We start from the raw sequence: 18,359 nt of genomic DNA on the forward strand, positions 1-18,359 counted from the left end.
TGCTTTAGCTTTGTTTGAATAGATCATCAGGGACATCTGTATGGCTGATAAAGGCCAACATTCACAAAACCTTTTTTTGGGGGGTAAAAAGCAAAAAAACATAAACAAAACCTGTTTGGAAAATTAACAAATGCGGTATTGGGTTGGAGGGGAGAGGCCCTTTACCCCCAACACTCGAGCGATCCACCCAGTGGATCAACTAACCCAACCAACAGCCACTGCCAACAGATTTGCCTCTAGACCAGGGGTGCGAAAATCAATAGAAATTGAACACTGGGACCAAGTCGGGGGCCAATTGCAATGTCTAGTGACCCCCTCCCTGCTTTATAGAGTTCCCTGGTGTCTAAGGCCCCTCCTTCCCTCCCCTATACAGTTCTCTGGTGTCTAGTGGCCCTTTTCCCTCTTGTACTGTATATTGATCCCTGGTGTTTAATGCCTCCTCTCTCCCCTATACAGTTACCTGGTGCCTAGTAGTTCTCCTCCATATACAGTTCCCATATGGTTAGTGGTCTTCCATTCCTTACCCTAACAGTTTCCTGGTGTCTAGTGATCCCCTTCCCACCTCTGAACAGTTCCCTGATGTCTAAAGGTAGCCATACACTGGCCGATTTGCCATCAGATTCGACCAACAGATAGATCCCTCTCTGATCGAATCTGATCAGAGAGGGATCGTATGGCTACCTTTACTGCAAACAGATTGTGAACCGATTTCAGCCTGAAACCGTTCACAATCTGTTGTGGTGGTGCTGCCGCCGCTTCCCCCGCCCGCATGCCCACATACATTACCTGCTCCGCCGACGCAACTCCAGTCCCCAGGTCTCCGCTGTCTTCTCCGCTCTGGTCTCCAGGTCCAGCATGCTTTACTTCTTCCTGCCCGGCAGGAAGTTTAAACAGTAGAGCGCCCTCTATTGTTTAAATTTCCTGCCGGGCAGGAGGAACTGAAGCATGCCAGAGACCAGCGCGGACACGGAGCAGCAGTGACCGGGGGTAGTCGTGCCGGCGGAGCAGGTAATGTATGCGGCTCTATTGCGTCGGTCGTCGGGTACTCGAACGCCGCTAGCGATGCGCTCCCTACCCGCAGGTGATCGACGGTAATTTTCCGCACGGAGCGATCGACGGGATCGGACGAAATGGATCGAAATTCGGCGTGTAGCGCGAACGATTGTCAGCAGATTCGATCCCAGTGATCGAATCTGCTGTCGAAACGGCGGCAAATCGGACCAGTGTATGGCCAGCTTAAAGGTCCCCATTTACATCCTTAAATAGTTGTCTGGTGTCTAGTGATGGTATTGGGTAAGGGGGAGGAGAATTACGCATACATAATCAGCTTTGGCTAAACATCACCAGAAGGGCAGGTCTTCATACCAATATACAGCAATACAGATATAGGAAGTGTTTCTGATGCAAAAACCAGGAAAATTATTGTAAAAGTGGATATCCTGAATAATTCATACGTCACTACAGTATCTCTTTAAAGAGAATCTGTATTGTTAAAATCACACAAAAGTAAACATACCAGTGCGTTAGGGGACATCTCCTATTACCCTCTGTCACAATTTCACAGCTCCCCGCCGCATTAAAAGTAGTCAAAAACAGTTTTTAAAAGTTTGTTTGTAAACAAACAAAATGGCCACCAAGACAGGAAGTAGGTTGATGTACAGTATGTCCACACATAGAAAATACATCCATACACAATCAGGCTGTATACAGCCTTCCTTTTGAATCTCAAGAGATCATTTGTGTGTTTCTTTCCCCCTGCAGCTCACTGAAGAGTTACAAGCTGATTGTTTCTTCTTGCAGACAGCTCTGCCCGGTTGTCTGTAATTCTGCAGTATGTGACTCATCAGTATGTGAACAGAGGATTTATCCAGCTTGTAAAAGATAAGAGAGCAGAGAAAAGCTGGCTAATGTAAATAACACACACACACAGGGGAGTGTGCATAGAGGGGGCATGCATAGCAGATCACACTGAAGAGTTGGCAGCCTTCCAGACACAGGACAAGTCCGACAGGGGAAAGATAAGCTGATTTATTACAGAGATGGTGATAGTATAAAGTGCTGCAGTAAGCCAGAGCACATTATAATAGGTTTAGGAACCTGTAGAATGGTAGAAAAAACAATGACATTTTTGTTACAGAGTCCCTTTAATGTTTTCTATGTTTTTATTAGAAATAATCTTTTGTCTTTTATCATAATTAATGGTTTTGATAACTGCACCACACCTCTCACAATCTCAGATCAGCAGGATCCATCAACTTGGTCACTCCCACAATGCACCTCAAAACCTTTGGAGCCAGAGCTTTCTGCCATGCTGCCCCTACCCTTTGGAATTCCCTACCATACCCAGTAAAGACAGCCCCATCCCTGGAGTTATTCAAATCCAGACCAAGTAGCCCCCTGTTTAGCCTGGTATCTCTGGACTTAGAGTTCTTCCACTGTATCACAATTTACCAATCAACCAATTATTGGTCTGAGCCATGCTTATGCGTTTTGAGTGCTTTGGGAGAAAAGCGTTTTACAAATATTGTTTGTTGTTGTTGTTTTAAAGCTGTAAGTGATGAAACACTGGGATATTGCTGTTGGGAAAGGTCTTGTAGCGCCATCCACCCCCCTCCCTTTATTTTGCATGTTACTTTTATGTTTTTGATTTGTGATAGTAATATATCTTCCCTTATGCTGCTATACTTTTTATTCCAGATCTGTCAATGGCTGTACAGAAGTTCTCTCACTCCCTGCAGGACTTCCAGTTTGAGTGCATCGGAGATGCGGAGACAGACGATGAAATTAATATAGGTGAGATGCTTTTTATTGTAACAAGTAATTGTACCTCCGAGCTCTCTCTCTGTAGCTCTTGTTATGAAGATGTTTTCTTGTTTAATGATTTAGCCTAAAATGTGGATATTCTCAGGCGGAGAGAAATGTACCAACTCTGCCTGAATCAAAGATTGTCTCTGGGCTGTCTGCTAAGCATTTATCTGTAACCTCACCACTTTGCTTGTCTTAGGGCTGGTGCACACCAGAGCGGTTCTGAAGCTTTTTGTAAAACTCTTGCAGGAGGAAACCCGCTTGGCTAATGAAAGTAAATGGGATGGTGCACACCAGAGCGGCTCGTTTTTTCGATTTTTGAGGTGTTTCTGCCTCAATGTTAAAGTATAGGAAAGTGGAAAACCGCTCTGAAAAACGCTAGATCAGAGCTGTTTTCCAGGCGTTTTTGTTACAAAAGCTGTTCAGTAACAGCTGTACTGTAACAATATTTGTAATCTGCTACACAAAAACGCTCCAAAAACCACTAGGCATGTTTAGAAAACGTCTCTAAACGTGCCTAGAATCGCTCTGAAATCGGGATCGGTTGAAAAGGGCGCCCGAGCTGCCTGTATGAAAAGGGCGCCGCCATAGACATCAATGTTATTTCTGGAAATATGGGCTACAAGGTGTAGAAAAGGGCACCCGAGTTTTGATATAGGCTACAAGCGGCCTCCCCTTTGTAGCCCATATTTTTTCGGCTACAAGGTTTTCGGCTACAAGCGGGCTCCCCTTTGTAGCCCGTATTTTTTTCGGCTACAGTAAGGTGCCCCTTTGTAGCCCATATTATTGCCTTTTTTTCTAGCCTAAGTTTTTATATGGGCTACAAGTGCTGGAAGCCGAATTATTTCATTCCCCCACTATCCATGGCGGCCTGGAGGGGGAATAGTAATGAACACATCCCGGAGTATTTTTGTAGCCGAAGTTTTTATATGGGCTACACCAGGCGCCTTTTTTGTAGCCGAAGTTTATATGGGCTACACCAGGCGCCTTTTTTGTAGCCGAAGTTGGTATATATGGGCTCCACCAGGCGCCCTTTTTTACCAGCGCCCATTTTCATGTAGACCCCTGAAATCTGTTTCAAAAACCTCTAGCGTTTTGCAGATCTGCTAGAGGTTTTTGGTGTGCACTGGGCCATAAAAGGAAGAAGTTTTAAATCAGGATGATACCATTTTGATACCATTTTACTGATGGCTAACATGGTACAATACCCTACTGCTACTACTGGGTCATAAAGAGAGTCTGAAGCAGAGAAAAAGCAGATACTTCACTAAGGAGAGGGAAGGCTCTGTGTCCTATAGAGCCTTCCCGTTCCTCTTCAGTAGCCTCCTTGTAGGCTAACCATAGACAGGTAGCACTTGCCGGTGCACTTTTCCTGCAGGTCCACCACTCCTGCCACACAGTAACATTGAATATAGTAGAAAAAGGCACTCCGCAGGCTTTAAACTTACAGTGTACACTTGAGGAAGGGTCAGGTGACCCGTAACATGTATGTGTCCATGCTCAATAAACCACAAACGCAAGTTTAAAGCCTTTGGAGTGCCTTTTTCTACTATATTGAACCTTTACGTTCCTCTCCTGGTCTCCGTGTTCCACCGCTGGCTCCCCCGTTAGCAGTCTCTGACCGATGGGTCGGAGACTGCTCTCTGCCACTGCGGCTTCGACAGTCTTCAGGAACCCGAGTGCTCCCGAAGACGCACCACTCCGTACCGCACATGCTCAAGCACGCACTCTCTCACGCTCATGCATGCGCAGTACAGAGCTGCCCATCTTCGGTAGAACTCGGGCTCCCGAAGCCTTCCGCGGTGAGAGATTTGGAAGGGGGCGACAGCGATGGAACGCAGGGACCGTGAGAGGAACGAGAAGGCTCATTAGGACCCACAGCCTTCCCTCTCCTTAGAGAAGTATCTTTTTTTATCACTTCTGATTCTCTTGAGTTTGTACACAGTTTCAATTTTGATTGGCCAATTTTATCACCTCTATCTAGGATGCAGGCCAACACATTTTGAATACATTGAAAAGATTTTGTAGGTAAACTCTCATACTACATTGAGGTGGTAAAATTGGTCAGTGGTTGACCAATGGCTAATCTATTTTACCACCTCCATGTAGTATGAGGTGCAACAGATTTTGAGCACTGTGAACAGATTCTGTGGGTAAGCTCTCATACTACATGGCCAACAATGGTCCGTCAAAGTTGGATATGCACCAGGCTTTAGTGTCAGGACAGTAGATGGTTCCCTGCACAGAATGGAGTCTATACTTCCTGATCAAGCAAAGAAGATGGTCTTCATGCTATTTTTTTATATTTTTTTGCTGCTGATGAAGCAGGTTTGCTTTTTCTCTTTGCTGTGACAGCTGCTTAATCAAACCAAAGTGCAAGACTTCCCTTCTTTCTAGGTAGGCTTCCCATCACTGACCACTGTGACGTGTTACTTGTGGCTGGCTTGGACTTCCTGCTTTCTGTACACTACCTATAGCGGGACAAACAGCAGATTACTGGTTTCGGCTCTTGTTATCTCTGGAGGCCAGGAAAGGAATTACAAAACTACCAGTAGTATCCAAAGCTTAAACAGATATAAATTACAGATTTGCTAGACTGCCCTGAACAATTGCAAATGTTATGTTATAAAAAATTGATTTATTAATAGACTTGAAACTTTAAAGTGGCCACTAACTGTCCAATTTCTAGCGAAAAATCGTTCAAGAGATCAGAAATTTTGATCGGATTGGTTGTAAATAATCTCCATTGATGGGCAAAATCGATTACAAACGATTATAAAATAGTCGTCCGATTGGACTTTGCTCAAACTAAAATTTTAATTTTCTTGTTGGTTGTGATAGATGGGAAGCAAATATTGGTTTTGTTGATGGTCTAGTGAACAATTCTTCTTCCAATCAGAATTATTTGATCGATTGAACGATTTTTTGCCAGAAATTCGTTAGTGGCCACTTTTAGTCTGCGGATGATGAATCAGAAAACACCTACAGTCACCCCACCTCCTACAGACTTGCCTCAAGACCAGGGGTGCCAAACAGTGGGCCGAAACTGAGCACTGGGACCAAGTCGTGGGCCAACCGCAATGTCCAGTGGCCACTTCCCTACGTTATAAGTTTCTCAGGGGTCTAATGGCCTTCCTTCCCTCCACTATACAGTTCCCTGGTGTCTAGTGGCCCTCCTGGCTCTCCTATATAGATCCCTGGTGTCTAATGCCACCTCTCTCCCCTATACAGTTCCTTGGTGTCTAGTAGCCCTCCTGGCTCTCCTATATAGATCCCTGGTGCCTAATGCCACCTCTCTCCCCTATAAAGTTCCTTGTTGTCTAGTGCCTCCCCCCTTCCCCGGTATACAGTTCCATTGGGGTTAGTGGCCCTCCTTCCCCTATACATTTTCCTGGTGTCTAGTGGCTCCACTCCCTCCCCTATACAGTTTCTTGGTGTCTAGTGGTCCCCTTCCACCCCTAAAAAGTTCCCTGATGTCTAGTGCTTTCCATCTCCATCCCCTATATGTCTTCGCCGGTGATTTAGGCTTCAGCCGCAATATAGTTTCACTTTTTGTCTAGAGTGGGCCAAATATAATGCAAAGTGGGGAAGACACTTGTGCGCCAAATTTGATGGCAGATTAATACCTGACCTCTAGACTCTATGGTGTCTAGTGAAATAAGGCATATTAAAGGCTTTACCTTGCAATCTTTGATTTACAGTGACCCAATATAGTTTTTTCAATCACCGCTAGTCGGGTTGCCATGGTTATGTGATGCTCCCATCCTAAATCTCAGCCAGGCAGATCACATTTTTCAGGCCACAAAGATCTTTCATTCCCGATAACCTTCTCAGTAATTAAGATGCAATTTAAGGCTGACTTGGTTCACTCACCTTTTAAAGCAGTAGGGTCAGCCATACTATGCCATTAATAAAAACACGTAGATAACTATTTGTTCTACTCACATAACAGATGTATTGTACTGTCCACGCTTTGATTTCAGTGAATTTTATATAGTAAATAAAGATAATTCTGTTCTTGGCATTTGCCATCTTGATTCCCTCTGACTGAAGCCAATCCTGGTGTCATTTCCTCCCTTTTTTCTCATAGACCCTGCTGTGTCATAGCTAGCTTGCTTTGTAAACATGTGAGCACAGCAAGATAAGATTTCAGCTTCACATTGAACTGCCCTCAGCCAACCAGTGAGGAGCAGGAAGGTGGGAAGGGTGATGGCAAGCTTCCTTCATGTTCCAAATAGAGCCAGGCTGACTGAGATCTAGTGCACACCGAGCGGTTTTGGTAGCGTTTTTAGAACTGTGGAAACGCTCGGGTAATGTATTTCAATGGGCTGGTGCACACCAGAGCGGTAGGCGTTTTGCAGAAACGCGTACTTCCAGGCTGCAGCTTTTTTTGAATTTTGGAGGCATTTCTGCCTCCAATGTTAAGTATAGGAAAAATGCAAAACGCTTGATAAAACGCCGGTTTTCCAGGCGTTTTTGTTACAGTAGCTGTTCAGTAACAGCTTTACTGTAACAATATCTGTAATCGGCTACACAAAAACGCTACCAAAAACGCTTCACTTTAAGTAAAAAACGCTACACAAAACGCTTCATAATAATAAGAAAAAACGCTTCAAAATCCGCTAGCGTTTTGTGGATTTGCTAGCGGTTTTTGGTGTGTACTAGGCCTTAGATAAGATTATTACAGCAGAAACCTTTCTGATTATATTGGAGTGCTTGCATTGCAGTATCAGGTTGCACACTGCATAATAAACACCGAGCAGTGGGTAAATGGAATTTGATTTTGTGGTTGAGAATCCCTCTTTAAAGATGAATCACATAGCTGAGTTCATAAAACGTGTGGTCCGTAATCCTGGAAGGCTCACTGGAAGGCTCACACGTAAGCATCTAAGGACCCAGCTTAGAATTCATTTCAGCCTCCCTGATTAAAGCAGTTATAGAATTGTAATTGCAGAAACATAAACTTAATAATATGCAATAACCACAAACCTCATTTATATTCGTAGAGAAGCACAAGAATTGCATGCTTATGTTACCAATAAATCTTCATAGTATAAATGATCCTTATTTCATGATTATAAGCTGCTTTAAGTGTAGGCTAGCTGATTACTACCAGGCTTACCGAGTACTGCAAAACGAAAGTACTAATTACCCCCCTTTTAAAGGACAACCTTACACAGATGTTGTTGGTGCTGCCAGAAAGCCAGGTCACTTTGGATCTAAGCCTTTAAAGAGGACCTGTAACCAAGGATTGAACTTCATCTCAATTAGTAGACGGTGCCCCCTTTACCATGAGAAATCCTTACCTTTTCTCAAACGGATCATCAGGGAACTCTGTATGGCTGATATTGTGGTGAACCCCCCCCCCCCCCACAGTGTGATGTCAGCACCAGGGTCCTGACATCACACTGTGGGAGCCTTGTTGCATTGTGGGAAATAACAGCTGTTTCTAACTGCAAAAAATGCATCATCTCCTTACACTGACATCACCTGCCAGCAGTGAAAATGTCGCCATGTGATAAATGTCAGAATGTAAATCAGGGAGGGGAGAGATTTTATAATAAGCAAACTTTGACTAAATCATTTATAAATAATTATTGTAAAAATTAAGCAATTTTCTTCATTACATTATTTTCACTGGAGTTCCTCTTTAAGTCTCGGTGACCGAAGCACCCATTTTTTTTTTCTTTCGAACTGCTTCCAGACCAGGCTAATTAAAATCTATGCCCTGTTTGGGACCTGTTATTCCTGCTTGGGTGTAGGTTTCCATGACTGCTCCGCACTCTACCGCCGATCGCGCCTCTCTTCCGCCTCTGCAGCCCACTCGCTCTGCTATCAATATGACAGCTGAGCTCCGTGAGCTGAAATCGGCTCCTGACCCTGTGATCCCTGTGATCCCTGTGATCGTCTCTGATTGGCTACACTGCGGACAATATGGACTTGATTGACAGCGGCGCTCACGCAGGCGCAATAGAGAAGGTCGGCCTCCTCACCGGCGGGGACCCTGGGACGAGGGATATGTCGGTTGCAAGGGGCTGGAGGAAGCCCCGGGTAAGTATATTACGGGGCAGCATGATTTGGCTGATGACTCCTTTAAGAAGTATCCAAACCGCCCCACACCTGACACAGTCTGCAGGGTGTTGGCGCATGATCAGTGCCTACCTCACAGATTATGCAGCAATGCAAATCAATGGGCAATGCAGTAAGATTGCACGACAGGAGCGCCGTGTGATGTGGAGCGCATGGCCGACCAGTGGGAATATTAGTGACAATTTTCTGACCAGCAGCAGGGCCGACGCTACCATAGAGGCAAAGGGGGCAATTGCCCCAGGGCCCCAGAGCTTGTAGGGGCCCCCAGTGGCTACAAGAGGAAAACAAAAATTTTCAAATCTACCTTATAGTTTTTGAGAAAATCGATTTTAAAGTTTCAAAGGAAAAAAAATACACATTTAAAAACCCGCCGACTTTAATGGTTAATAGCAAATCCACCTTTAATGCTAGAAACCCCAAATTTGCAGGATATGTTAAGGAGACCATTGGGAATAAGAGGAAAAAACAATTTTTCATAAAGACCTTATAGTTTTTAAGAAAATCGATTTTAAAGTTTTGAAGGAAAAAAAGTATACTTTTAAATGCGGTAAATGTCACTTTTAGTAGCAAACCTAACGGTAGTGTAACTTTACATGCATCAAAAGAAAGAGCAATAAATTTCCTGACGGGGTTTCCAGGGGGCCCATACGCAGCCGCAGCGCTTTGGCCAGGGATCGCTATGCAGTCGCAATATGGCTGTATGAAGATCCCTGGCATTTTTTCCTATTTTCCCAATTTTTTTTTTTTATGTTTAGAGTGCGGGAATTTTTTTAAAAAAAAATTATGTGGGGTCCCCCTCCTGAAACTTTTTAACCCCTTGTCCCCCATGCAGGCTGGGGTAGCCAGAATGTGGAGTCCAACCGATTGGGGCTTCACACCCTGACTATACCAGCTGCAAAAAAGGTCCCTTAATGCCGATTTTTGTTCCGGGGTATCTGTTGGGGGGGGGCCCCTAGGTTTATTTTGCCCTAGGGCCCCATTGTTGCTTAAACCGGCCCTGCCCAGCAGGTGGTACATCAGTGAGCGAGGGGGGGCCCCATGCATATGGCACTGTTGCCGCACAGTGGTGCAGGGGCATATGTAGGCTGGTTTCTGGGGTGCGATTTGGTGCACACCACACGGCATCTAAAAGTGTAAAACTCAACCCTCTGTGAGACTGTTTCACTTTTTGCAAAACTGTTGTCGTTCATCCTTACAATCAATGTTTGTAGGCCTGGAGGTTATTTTTGGTCTTTGCGATGTAAGCGCCTTTCTTTTATTTCTTTGTTTTTTAGGCTGACTAGAACTTATGTTTAATTCACTGTGAAAATTCCATGCAAAGCCACATCGCTGCTATCCTTATCTCCGCATCTGTCTGGTACAAATCATGTTTACGATGACAAATAAACACTATATTTTCTTTTATAACTTGGGAGCTGGACGGTCTTCTGTAAAACATATGGATTGTTGTTTCTGTAAATAGCCAGCCATCCCGCTACATCCAGTCTGAATCTATCAGGTCGTTCAGAGAAGACATCTGAAGAATATTAGTGGAGAAGCGTGAAATACGCACATAGCATCTGTTCAGATAATACGGCCCTGATTGGAGGATTTGATCACAGTATGGCGGCACACCCGCTGTATTGTTTTAGTAGCCTACTGTAAGGCCTGTGTTTCTTGTGCATTATACACGCCAACTATCTCACCCTGTTCAGGGCCACAGTAGTGGGCGAGACCACATGTGTGCTGCTTCCGGAGATTAAAGAGAAACTCCGACCAAGAATTGAACTTTATCCCAATCAGTAGCTGATACCCCCTTTTACATGAGAAATGTAATGATTTTCACAAACAGACCATCAAGGGGCGCTGTATGACTGATTTTTTGCTGAAACCCCTCCCACAAGAAGCTCTGAGTACCGCGGTACTCTGGGCAAACTGCCACAATGTAACAATGTTCACAGACAGGAATTAGCTGTTTACAGCTGTCTCTAACAGCCAAAACAGCTAGGAGCAGCTACATAACCTGCCCACAGTAAAAATGTCACCATGTAATAAATGTCAGAATGTAAATCGGGGAGAGGAAAGATTTTACAATGAGCAAACACTGACTAAATCATTTATACATAATTATGGTAAAAAATGAAGCACTTCTTTTACTACATTATTTTCACTGGAGTTCCTCTTTAAGTGAATTTTAGAACCTCGGTGAGATTCCACGCCTTAACGCCTTAGTGTTTTTATAAGCTTATGAAAGTCAGTAGACCAAGACATAACTTTTATGGGGTCTTATGTTTCCTAAACTTTTTAGATTCTAGAGGCTTGTTGCTTACTTTGAGGTGGGGTTGACACTTATTAACTACTTCCCAACCACTGCTATGCATAACTACGCCCCTTGTTACTGAAAGGGCAACTGAAGCAAAAGGGATGTGGAGGCTGACATATTTATTTCCTTTTAAAGAGACACTGAAGCGAAAAAAAATTATGATATAATGATTTGTATGTGTAGTACAGCTAAGAAATAAAACATTAGGAGCAGAGACATACGTCTAATATTGTTTCCAGTACAGGAAGAGTTAAGAAACTCCAGTTGTTATCTATGCAAAAGAGCCACTGAGCTCCACTCCCAGAGAGCTCTGTCTTCTGAAGCTTGTTATCTCAGCTATCAGTCACTGTATTTTCTTTTTCTCTTCAGAGGACAGGTCAATAGTTCACTAGCCTGCTTTGTAAAAACATTTAGAATGCTGAGTAGTGTGTAAACAGCCAATATTAGAGAATGATGCAATGTTATAAAAAACACTATATAACTGAAAATAAAAATATGAGAATATTTTCTTTGCTACTAATGTTCTAGCAATTATCCGTACTACACAACCGATTCATTATGTCATAATTTTTTTTCCGCTTCAGTGTCTCTTTAAGCAATACCAGTTACCTGGTTATCCTGCTGATCCTCTGCCTCTAGTACTTTTAGCCATAGACCCTGAATAAGAATGAAGCAGATCAGGTGTTTCTGACATTATTGTCAGATATGACAAGATTAGCTGCATGCTTGTTTATGGTGTGATTTAGACAATACTGCAGCCAAATAGACCAGCAGGACTGCCAGGCAACTGGTATTGTTTAAAAGGAAACAAATATGGCAGCCTCCATATTCTTCTCACTTCAGTTGTCCTTTAACAACCAGCGGCGTAGATATGCATACTTATTTATTTACCTTTCCGATCGCAGGCCTGCTCCCGTTCCCTTCCTTTACCATCCCGCTGCTCTGTGATTGATGAATGGGAACATGTGTTCCCAAAGCCGATCACAGTGTCTGTAATGAATAAAAGCTGGCATCAGCGAGATGCCGGTATACATTCACGAAGTGAAAGTAAAAATCACATACACATAACTTCAGTTCTTCAGTACACAGAAAAAAAGACATCAAGACATCAAGTGGTCAAACGCTAAAATAAACTCACACAAAAATATGTAAAAATACATTTTTATTAGTTATTAACCTCATTCACCCCTACCCCATAGTGACCAAAATAAAATACTTGTAAAAAACAAAACAAAAACACATCATTAGGAAAAAAATACACAAACAGTTGCCTTAGGGACTTTTTAAATATGTATGTCATGAGGGTATATTACTGTTATTTTTGCAAATAAGGGCTTGTAATTATTGATATAATCTATAAAAAACAAACAAACAACTAAATGGAAAAAATACACCTCTATTTCCAAATAAAATATTATCTCTATATCAGAATCATTTTATTTCGCCAAGCACGACTTGGTCGTGCCCGGAATTGGGCTTGGCACGTACAGGGCTAGCATAGAATATGACAAAAACAATACAGCAATACTTATAATACAGCTATACAATACATACATAACAGCAATTTCAAACACAAAAACCATTTAACCCAGAGTTCGACCACCGAGAGATGTGCAATGTGCAGCAGTGCAAACATATGCTATCGGTTACAGTGCAGAAAGTTCATGGAGTTCAGAGAGTTGACAGCTGAGTGGAAAAAACTGTTCCTGTGTCTAGTGGTCTTGGAGATGGACCTATATCACTATACATTATTTCCAAATAAAATATTATTGCTATACATTGTACTGTACTACTGCATTCTACTATAGCTCAACACATTTTTGCAAGCCAACAGATTAGATTCACACTGTGGAGAATGTGTACGTTAACGGTATTGATGATGTAATGTCAGTTTAGTGTAGATTCTATACTGTCCTTGTCTCCATGAAAGAGATGGAGCAGATAGCACTGCTGCTGGAAATTACCCACACACACTGACTCCAGCTGATCTCTTTTGGCAGTTGTTGACTTGTTAAAGCTTTTAGAGAGCTTAGATTTTTAATGAGAGCTGTCAATGAACATCCAAACCACTTTCCAAGCATATAATATTGTTGGCCAGTAATGGTCTTCACCTGTCAGCTTCTATTGTGCGTAAAAAGGACTTTGGCTGTTCGTGACAGTATCGTTTTTTTTTTAATACTTTCCCTTAATAATAAACACTACACAGCATTTGAGATTTTGAAAACCCCTCTTGTTGGGGAAATCGTATAACTGTGAAGACTGAAAACCCAAAAAATCATCTATGGCATATTTCAAGTCAGACTGTTGATGGACCATACCAAACCTTCACAGCTCACAGCTGTCCTTCTGCTGGAACATCATATTGTCCAATGTCTTCATCGGGGCTGTGGTGTCTGAGTCGGAGCAATTTTTGGGTACCTAGAGTCGGAGTCAGTTTCAGTGGTTTCATAAACTGAAGAGTTGGAGTTGCAGTCGGATGATTTTTTTGTACCCAATCCATAGCCCTTGCGCAATTTTTGGTGCCTGGAGTTGGTGGTTGCATAAACTGACTCAGACTTGGACTTGGAGGATTTTTGTACTCACTTCACAGCCCTGGTCTTCATACTCTGCTGCTGACTCACGATCTGGACAATTCTGGAGAAACGTACAGTCTCAATTTGCTCTATAGCAGGGCTATCGAAGTCGAGTCTTCAAGGACGTCCCACATTTCTGGCACAGCTCAAGTTAATTAATGAGACAGAATCAGGAAAGGTGGTTCAACAAGCAGAACATATTTCTCAATTTCTCAGTCCATCCTAAACACCAGGGCTGTGGAGTCGGAGTCGTGGAGTCGGAGTCGGGCAATTTTGGGTGCCTGAAGTCGGAGTCGGGAAAAAATGCACCGACTCCGACTCCTAATGAATTTGTAACTGTAATTAAAATAGAAAATATGATAAAATTTTCTATTTCTCAGATAATAGTCATTAAAAATAATGTATATATACAGTATATATACAGTAATAGCTGTGCTTAGTCCACAAAAATGAAATAAACCAATCAAAATGAGTTACTTGTGCTGCTTCAATAAAGCAGTCCCCGTATTTTTAAGGTCAGATATACATATCTGATTGTGACAGTATATATGATGTGTACACAGGAATCTCTTATATATGTTACGGCCAAAACCAGAAATCGGCCAATTCTAGAATTGGCCGGCCGTTTCTAGAACTGGCCAAAGTCCAAAATGCTGGGAATTTCTGGCATTGGCCGGCCAGTTCTAGAAATGACCAAAGTCAGTCGGCCAAAGTCCAAAACGCAGCTGCTCTGCTGTGGCAGTCAGGTGAGATGGGAGAGATCAAATTACAGTGGTGATTAGTCACAGATGAGGGGGGATGCTTTGCTGGGCACTATGCATGGATGGAGGGGGGGCTTTGCATGGCTGGGGGTATTTGCTGGGCACTTTGCATGGCTGGGGGGATTTGGTGGGCGCTTTGCATGGCTGGGGGGATTTGGTGGGCGCTTTGCACGGCTAGGGAGGGGAATTTGCTGGGCGCTATGTTTGCATGGCTGGGCGGGGGGGAATTTGCTGGGCGTTTTGCATTGCTGGGGGAAGGAATTTGCTGGGCACCTTGCATCGGGGGGGGGGGGGGGGTAATTTGCAGAGTGCTTGGCATGGCTGGGGGGGGGGGGGGATTTGCCACGCTTTGCATGGCTGGTGGTGGGGGGGGGGGATTTGCTGGGCGCTTTGCATCACGGGGGGGGGGGGGGGAATCACTTGCAGAGTGCTTTGCATGGCTGGGAGGGGGGGAATTTGCAGAGTGCTTTGCATGGCTGGGAGGGGGGGAATTTGCAGAGTGCTTTGCATGGCTGGGAGGGGGGGGGGGGGGAATTTGCAGAATGCTTTGCATGGCTGGTGGGGGGGGGGGGGGGTTTGCTGGGCGCTTTGCATGGCTGGGGGAGGGGATATGCTGAGCGCTTTGCAGGGCTGGGGTAGTTTTGCTGAGCGCTTTGCATGCCTGGGTGCTTTGCACGGCAGGGGGGATTTGCAGTGAGCTTTGCATGGCTGGAGCATGGTGGGCAGCCTGCGCTATTTCCTATTTGCAGACCTCAGATCAGAGCGGCGGAGAGAAGCAGAGCAGCGTGCACACTACCCGCTCTGACCCATACACTTCACATGCGGAAGTAAGCAATGACGTCACTTCAGCATGGAAGTGTATGCGTCTTGCGGGTAGCGTGTGCGGCGCTGCTCTGCCTCTCCGATCCGGGTCGTCCTGATGTGAGGTCTGGCTAGCGGGTAGCGGGGGAGGAGGTGAGCGGCACTTCGGGACTTGGCCGGCCACACTTAGCCAGAATGCGTTCTGGCCGGCCAAAGTCCGTAGGGAAAGTTTATTTTGAACATTGGCTGCATGAGCCGGCCACTTCTAAATTTGACCGTCCAGAACCCGAAGTGGCCAGACTTCGGGTACTGGCCGTAACATATATACTAAATAACATCTATGCTGGAAGAATAAAGCCTGATGTGTAGCCGTGTCACTAATAGAGATGGTCAATAAGATGGAAATAATTCTGCATTGATGCTGATTTATGCAAATGTATGCACTCTCTTTTCTCATGAAATCAAATAATTTGATATGTTGTTAAAATTTGGTTTGGTGACTGCAAATTAAAGGGTACCTGAGACGGATGAAAAGTAAAGTTTTATACATACCTGGGGCTTCCTCGAGCCCCCTTCAGGCCAATCAGTCCCTTGCTGTCCTCCACCACCTGGATCTTCTGCTATGAGTCCTGGTAATTCAGCCAGTCAGTGTAGTCCAGCCACGTGCCGCTCCCACAGCCAGGAACATTCTGCACCTGCGCAATAGGTGTAGTATGCTCCTGGCGGCGGAGTGTGTGCATGCGCACTACGCCCAACTGGCTCAAATACCTGGATTCATAGCAGAAGATCCAGGTGGTGGAGGAGGACAGCGAGGAACTGATTATCCTGAAGGCGGCTGGAGGAAGCCCCAGGTATGTATAAAACTTTAATTTCATCTGTCTCAGGTTTACTTTGTTACACAGTAGTACTATACTCTACCTATGCACTCTCCACAGAGGTGCAGGGAATCCACTGAGAATGTTGTGCACATTGAACACAGAAGTGTTGTCTGTCACCCATAAACCTGATTCAGACTGTACATGAAGAATGTGTAATAGAGGAAGAATCTCCTCCTTCCCCTGCAGAGTATCTGCACATCACTCTTACATGTACCCACAGTTACATTGCCTAGGGCCTGATCCATGTTCAGATTGTACATGAAGAATGTGTAATAGAGGAAGAATCTCCTCATTCCCCTGCAAAGTACCTGCACATCATTCTTACATGTACCCACACTTACATTGCCTAGGGCCTGATAGATGTTCTTTGTTCCAATCTGTACCTTTTACAAGTACTCTTACCTAGGACTAGTTTTAGTCTAAAGGGAATAAATATAATAGTCTACATATCCTTCTCACTTCAGTTGTCTTGTAAAATTCCTAAGCGTTGGCAGTTAAAAGACAAATTTCACGTTACATACTTTTAATCAACAAAATTGTAATATGCAAATTAGAGGAGTCGGAGTCGTGGAGTCGGAGGAATCCTAAACTGAGGAGTCGGAGTCGGTGGATTTTTGGACCGACTTCACAGCCCTGCTAAACACTGGCGTGGATATGCCCCTCAAGGATTGGAGTTGGACACCTGTGCAGGAGCATGGGGCTGCCTATAAGATTACAATAGACCAATTCTCCCTAGCAACAGGGAGATCTTTCATTGGTAAAATGAATCAGTGAGAATCCGCCCTGTTGCTGAGGATTCCTATTGGTCTTTTTCAGTCCTGTGGGGGAACCTCTGCCTCTGCCTGGCACCGATCTGTTTATCGGGATTTAGCAGAGGAAGCAACAGAAGTGGGGGGCACATGAATATTTGCATGGCTGCGATGAAAAGCATTGATTGAAGCGGACGGAGTGGACGCGGCAGCGACCTGCCTTGTGAGAACAGACACTGTCCGTTCTCATAAGCTTTTATTGTGTGCTTGCACCCGGCGCTTTGCATTCCATTCCGGCAGGTTTGAAGAGAAAACCAAAGAGAAACAGGGATCTGTATAAAAAAACGTCAGGTTTGGACTCAGGTTCAGGTTGCGTTCCATTTGCAACGGTTTTGTGTTTTTTTTATAAGTGGAAGAGGATCCTATTTTTAACAATAGGATCCGCTTCCAGTGTTTAGCGGAGGTGCAGAAAACATACTGAATGAGTACAGTACTTTTTCTGCACAAGTGTGAACTGAGCCTAATCTTTTCTCCGGATCACTGACCCAAAAAAATTCCACCTGGCTCCATGCACCCAAGGCTTTTAACCACTGTGTGACACTACTTAAAGAGGGACTGTAGTGAAAATGAATTATTTTTTACAATATTTATTTATAGAGTATTTAGTCAGTGTTTTCCCGTTGTATAATATTTCCTCTCCCTGATTTACATTCCGGAATGTATCACTGGTGGCGACATCTTTAGTTCTGCCAGGTGATCTGTACGGAATGTTCGTTACTGAGAGTTCTATACACAGAGGGAAAATATCACCATGGCAGCCAGGTAACTGGCATTTACTTAAAATAAATAAATGGCAGCCTCTGTAGGGAGATATTGCTTGCTTGGCAGTTGGGAAAAGTCTTTATTTCCCACAATGAGGTTCAGAGACCTCAAACTGTCAGGACCTTGGTCATGACATCACACGGTGGGAGGGGTTTTACCACAATATCAGCCATACAGACCCCCCTGATGATCTATTCGAGAAAAGAAAAAGATGTATCATGGAAAAGGGGGTATCAGCTACTAATTGGGATGAGGCTCAATCCTTGGTTACAGGTCCTCATTAAAGGATACCACAACTGAAATGTGACATAATGAGATAGACATGTGTATGTACAGTGCCTAGCACACAGATAACTATGCTGTGTTCCTTTTTTTCTTTCTCTGCGTGAAAGAGTTAAATATCAGGTATGTAAGTGGCTGACTCAGTCCTGACTCAGACAGGAAGTGACTACAGTGTGACCCTCACTGATAAGAAATTCCCCTTTTTTACCTCTTTCTTGCTCTCAGAAGCCATTTTCTGCTAGGAAAGTGTTTTATAGTTGAAATTTCTTATCAGTGAGGGTCACACTGTAGTCACT

At 44.1% G+C, this 18,359-nt stretch overlaps 1 protein-coding gene across 2 annotated transcripts in view; it reads left to right on the forward strand.

Moving 5' to 3' along the window:
• The window catches only part of ARHGAP42 (Rho GTPase activating protein 42), a 426,935-nt gene that overhangs the window by 147,027 nt on the left and 261,549 nt on the right, over positions 1–18,359 (forward strand). For both annotated transcript variants that reach the window (XM_068266846.1, XM_068266847.1), the window contains exon 2: positions 2,698–2,793. In XM_068266846.1, coding sequence (XP_068122947.1) covers positions 2,698–2,793 — 96 coding nt within the window. The remainder of the gene's footprint in view (positions 1–2,697; positions 2,794–18,359) is intronic.

The sequence above is a fragment of the Hyperolius riggenbachi genome, chromosome 2 (assembly GCF_040937935.1).
Source record: "Hyperolius riggenbachi isolate aHypRig1 chromosome 2, aHypRig1.pri, whole genome shotgun sequence".
Lineage (NCBI taxonomy): Eukaryota > Metazoa > Chordata > Amphibia > Anura > Hyperoliidae > Hyperolius > Hyperolius riggenbachi.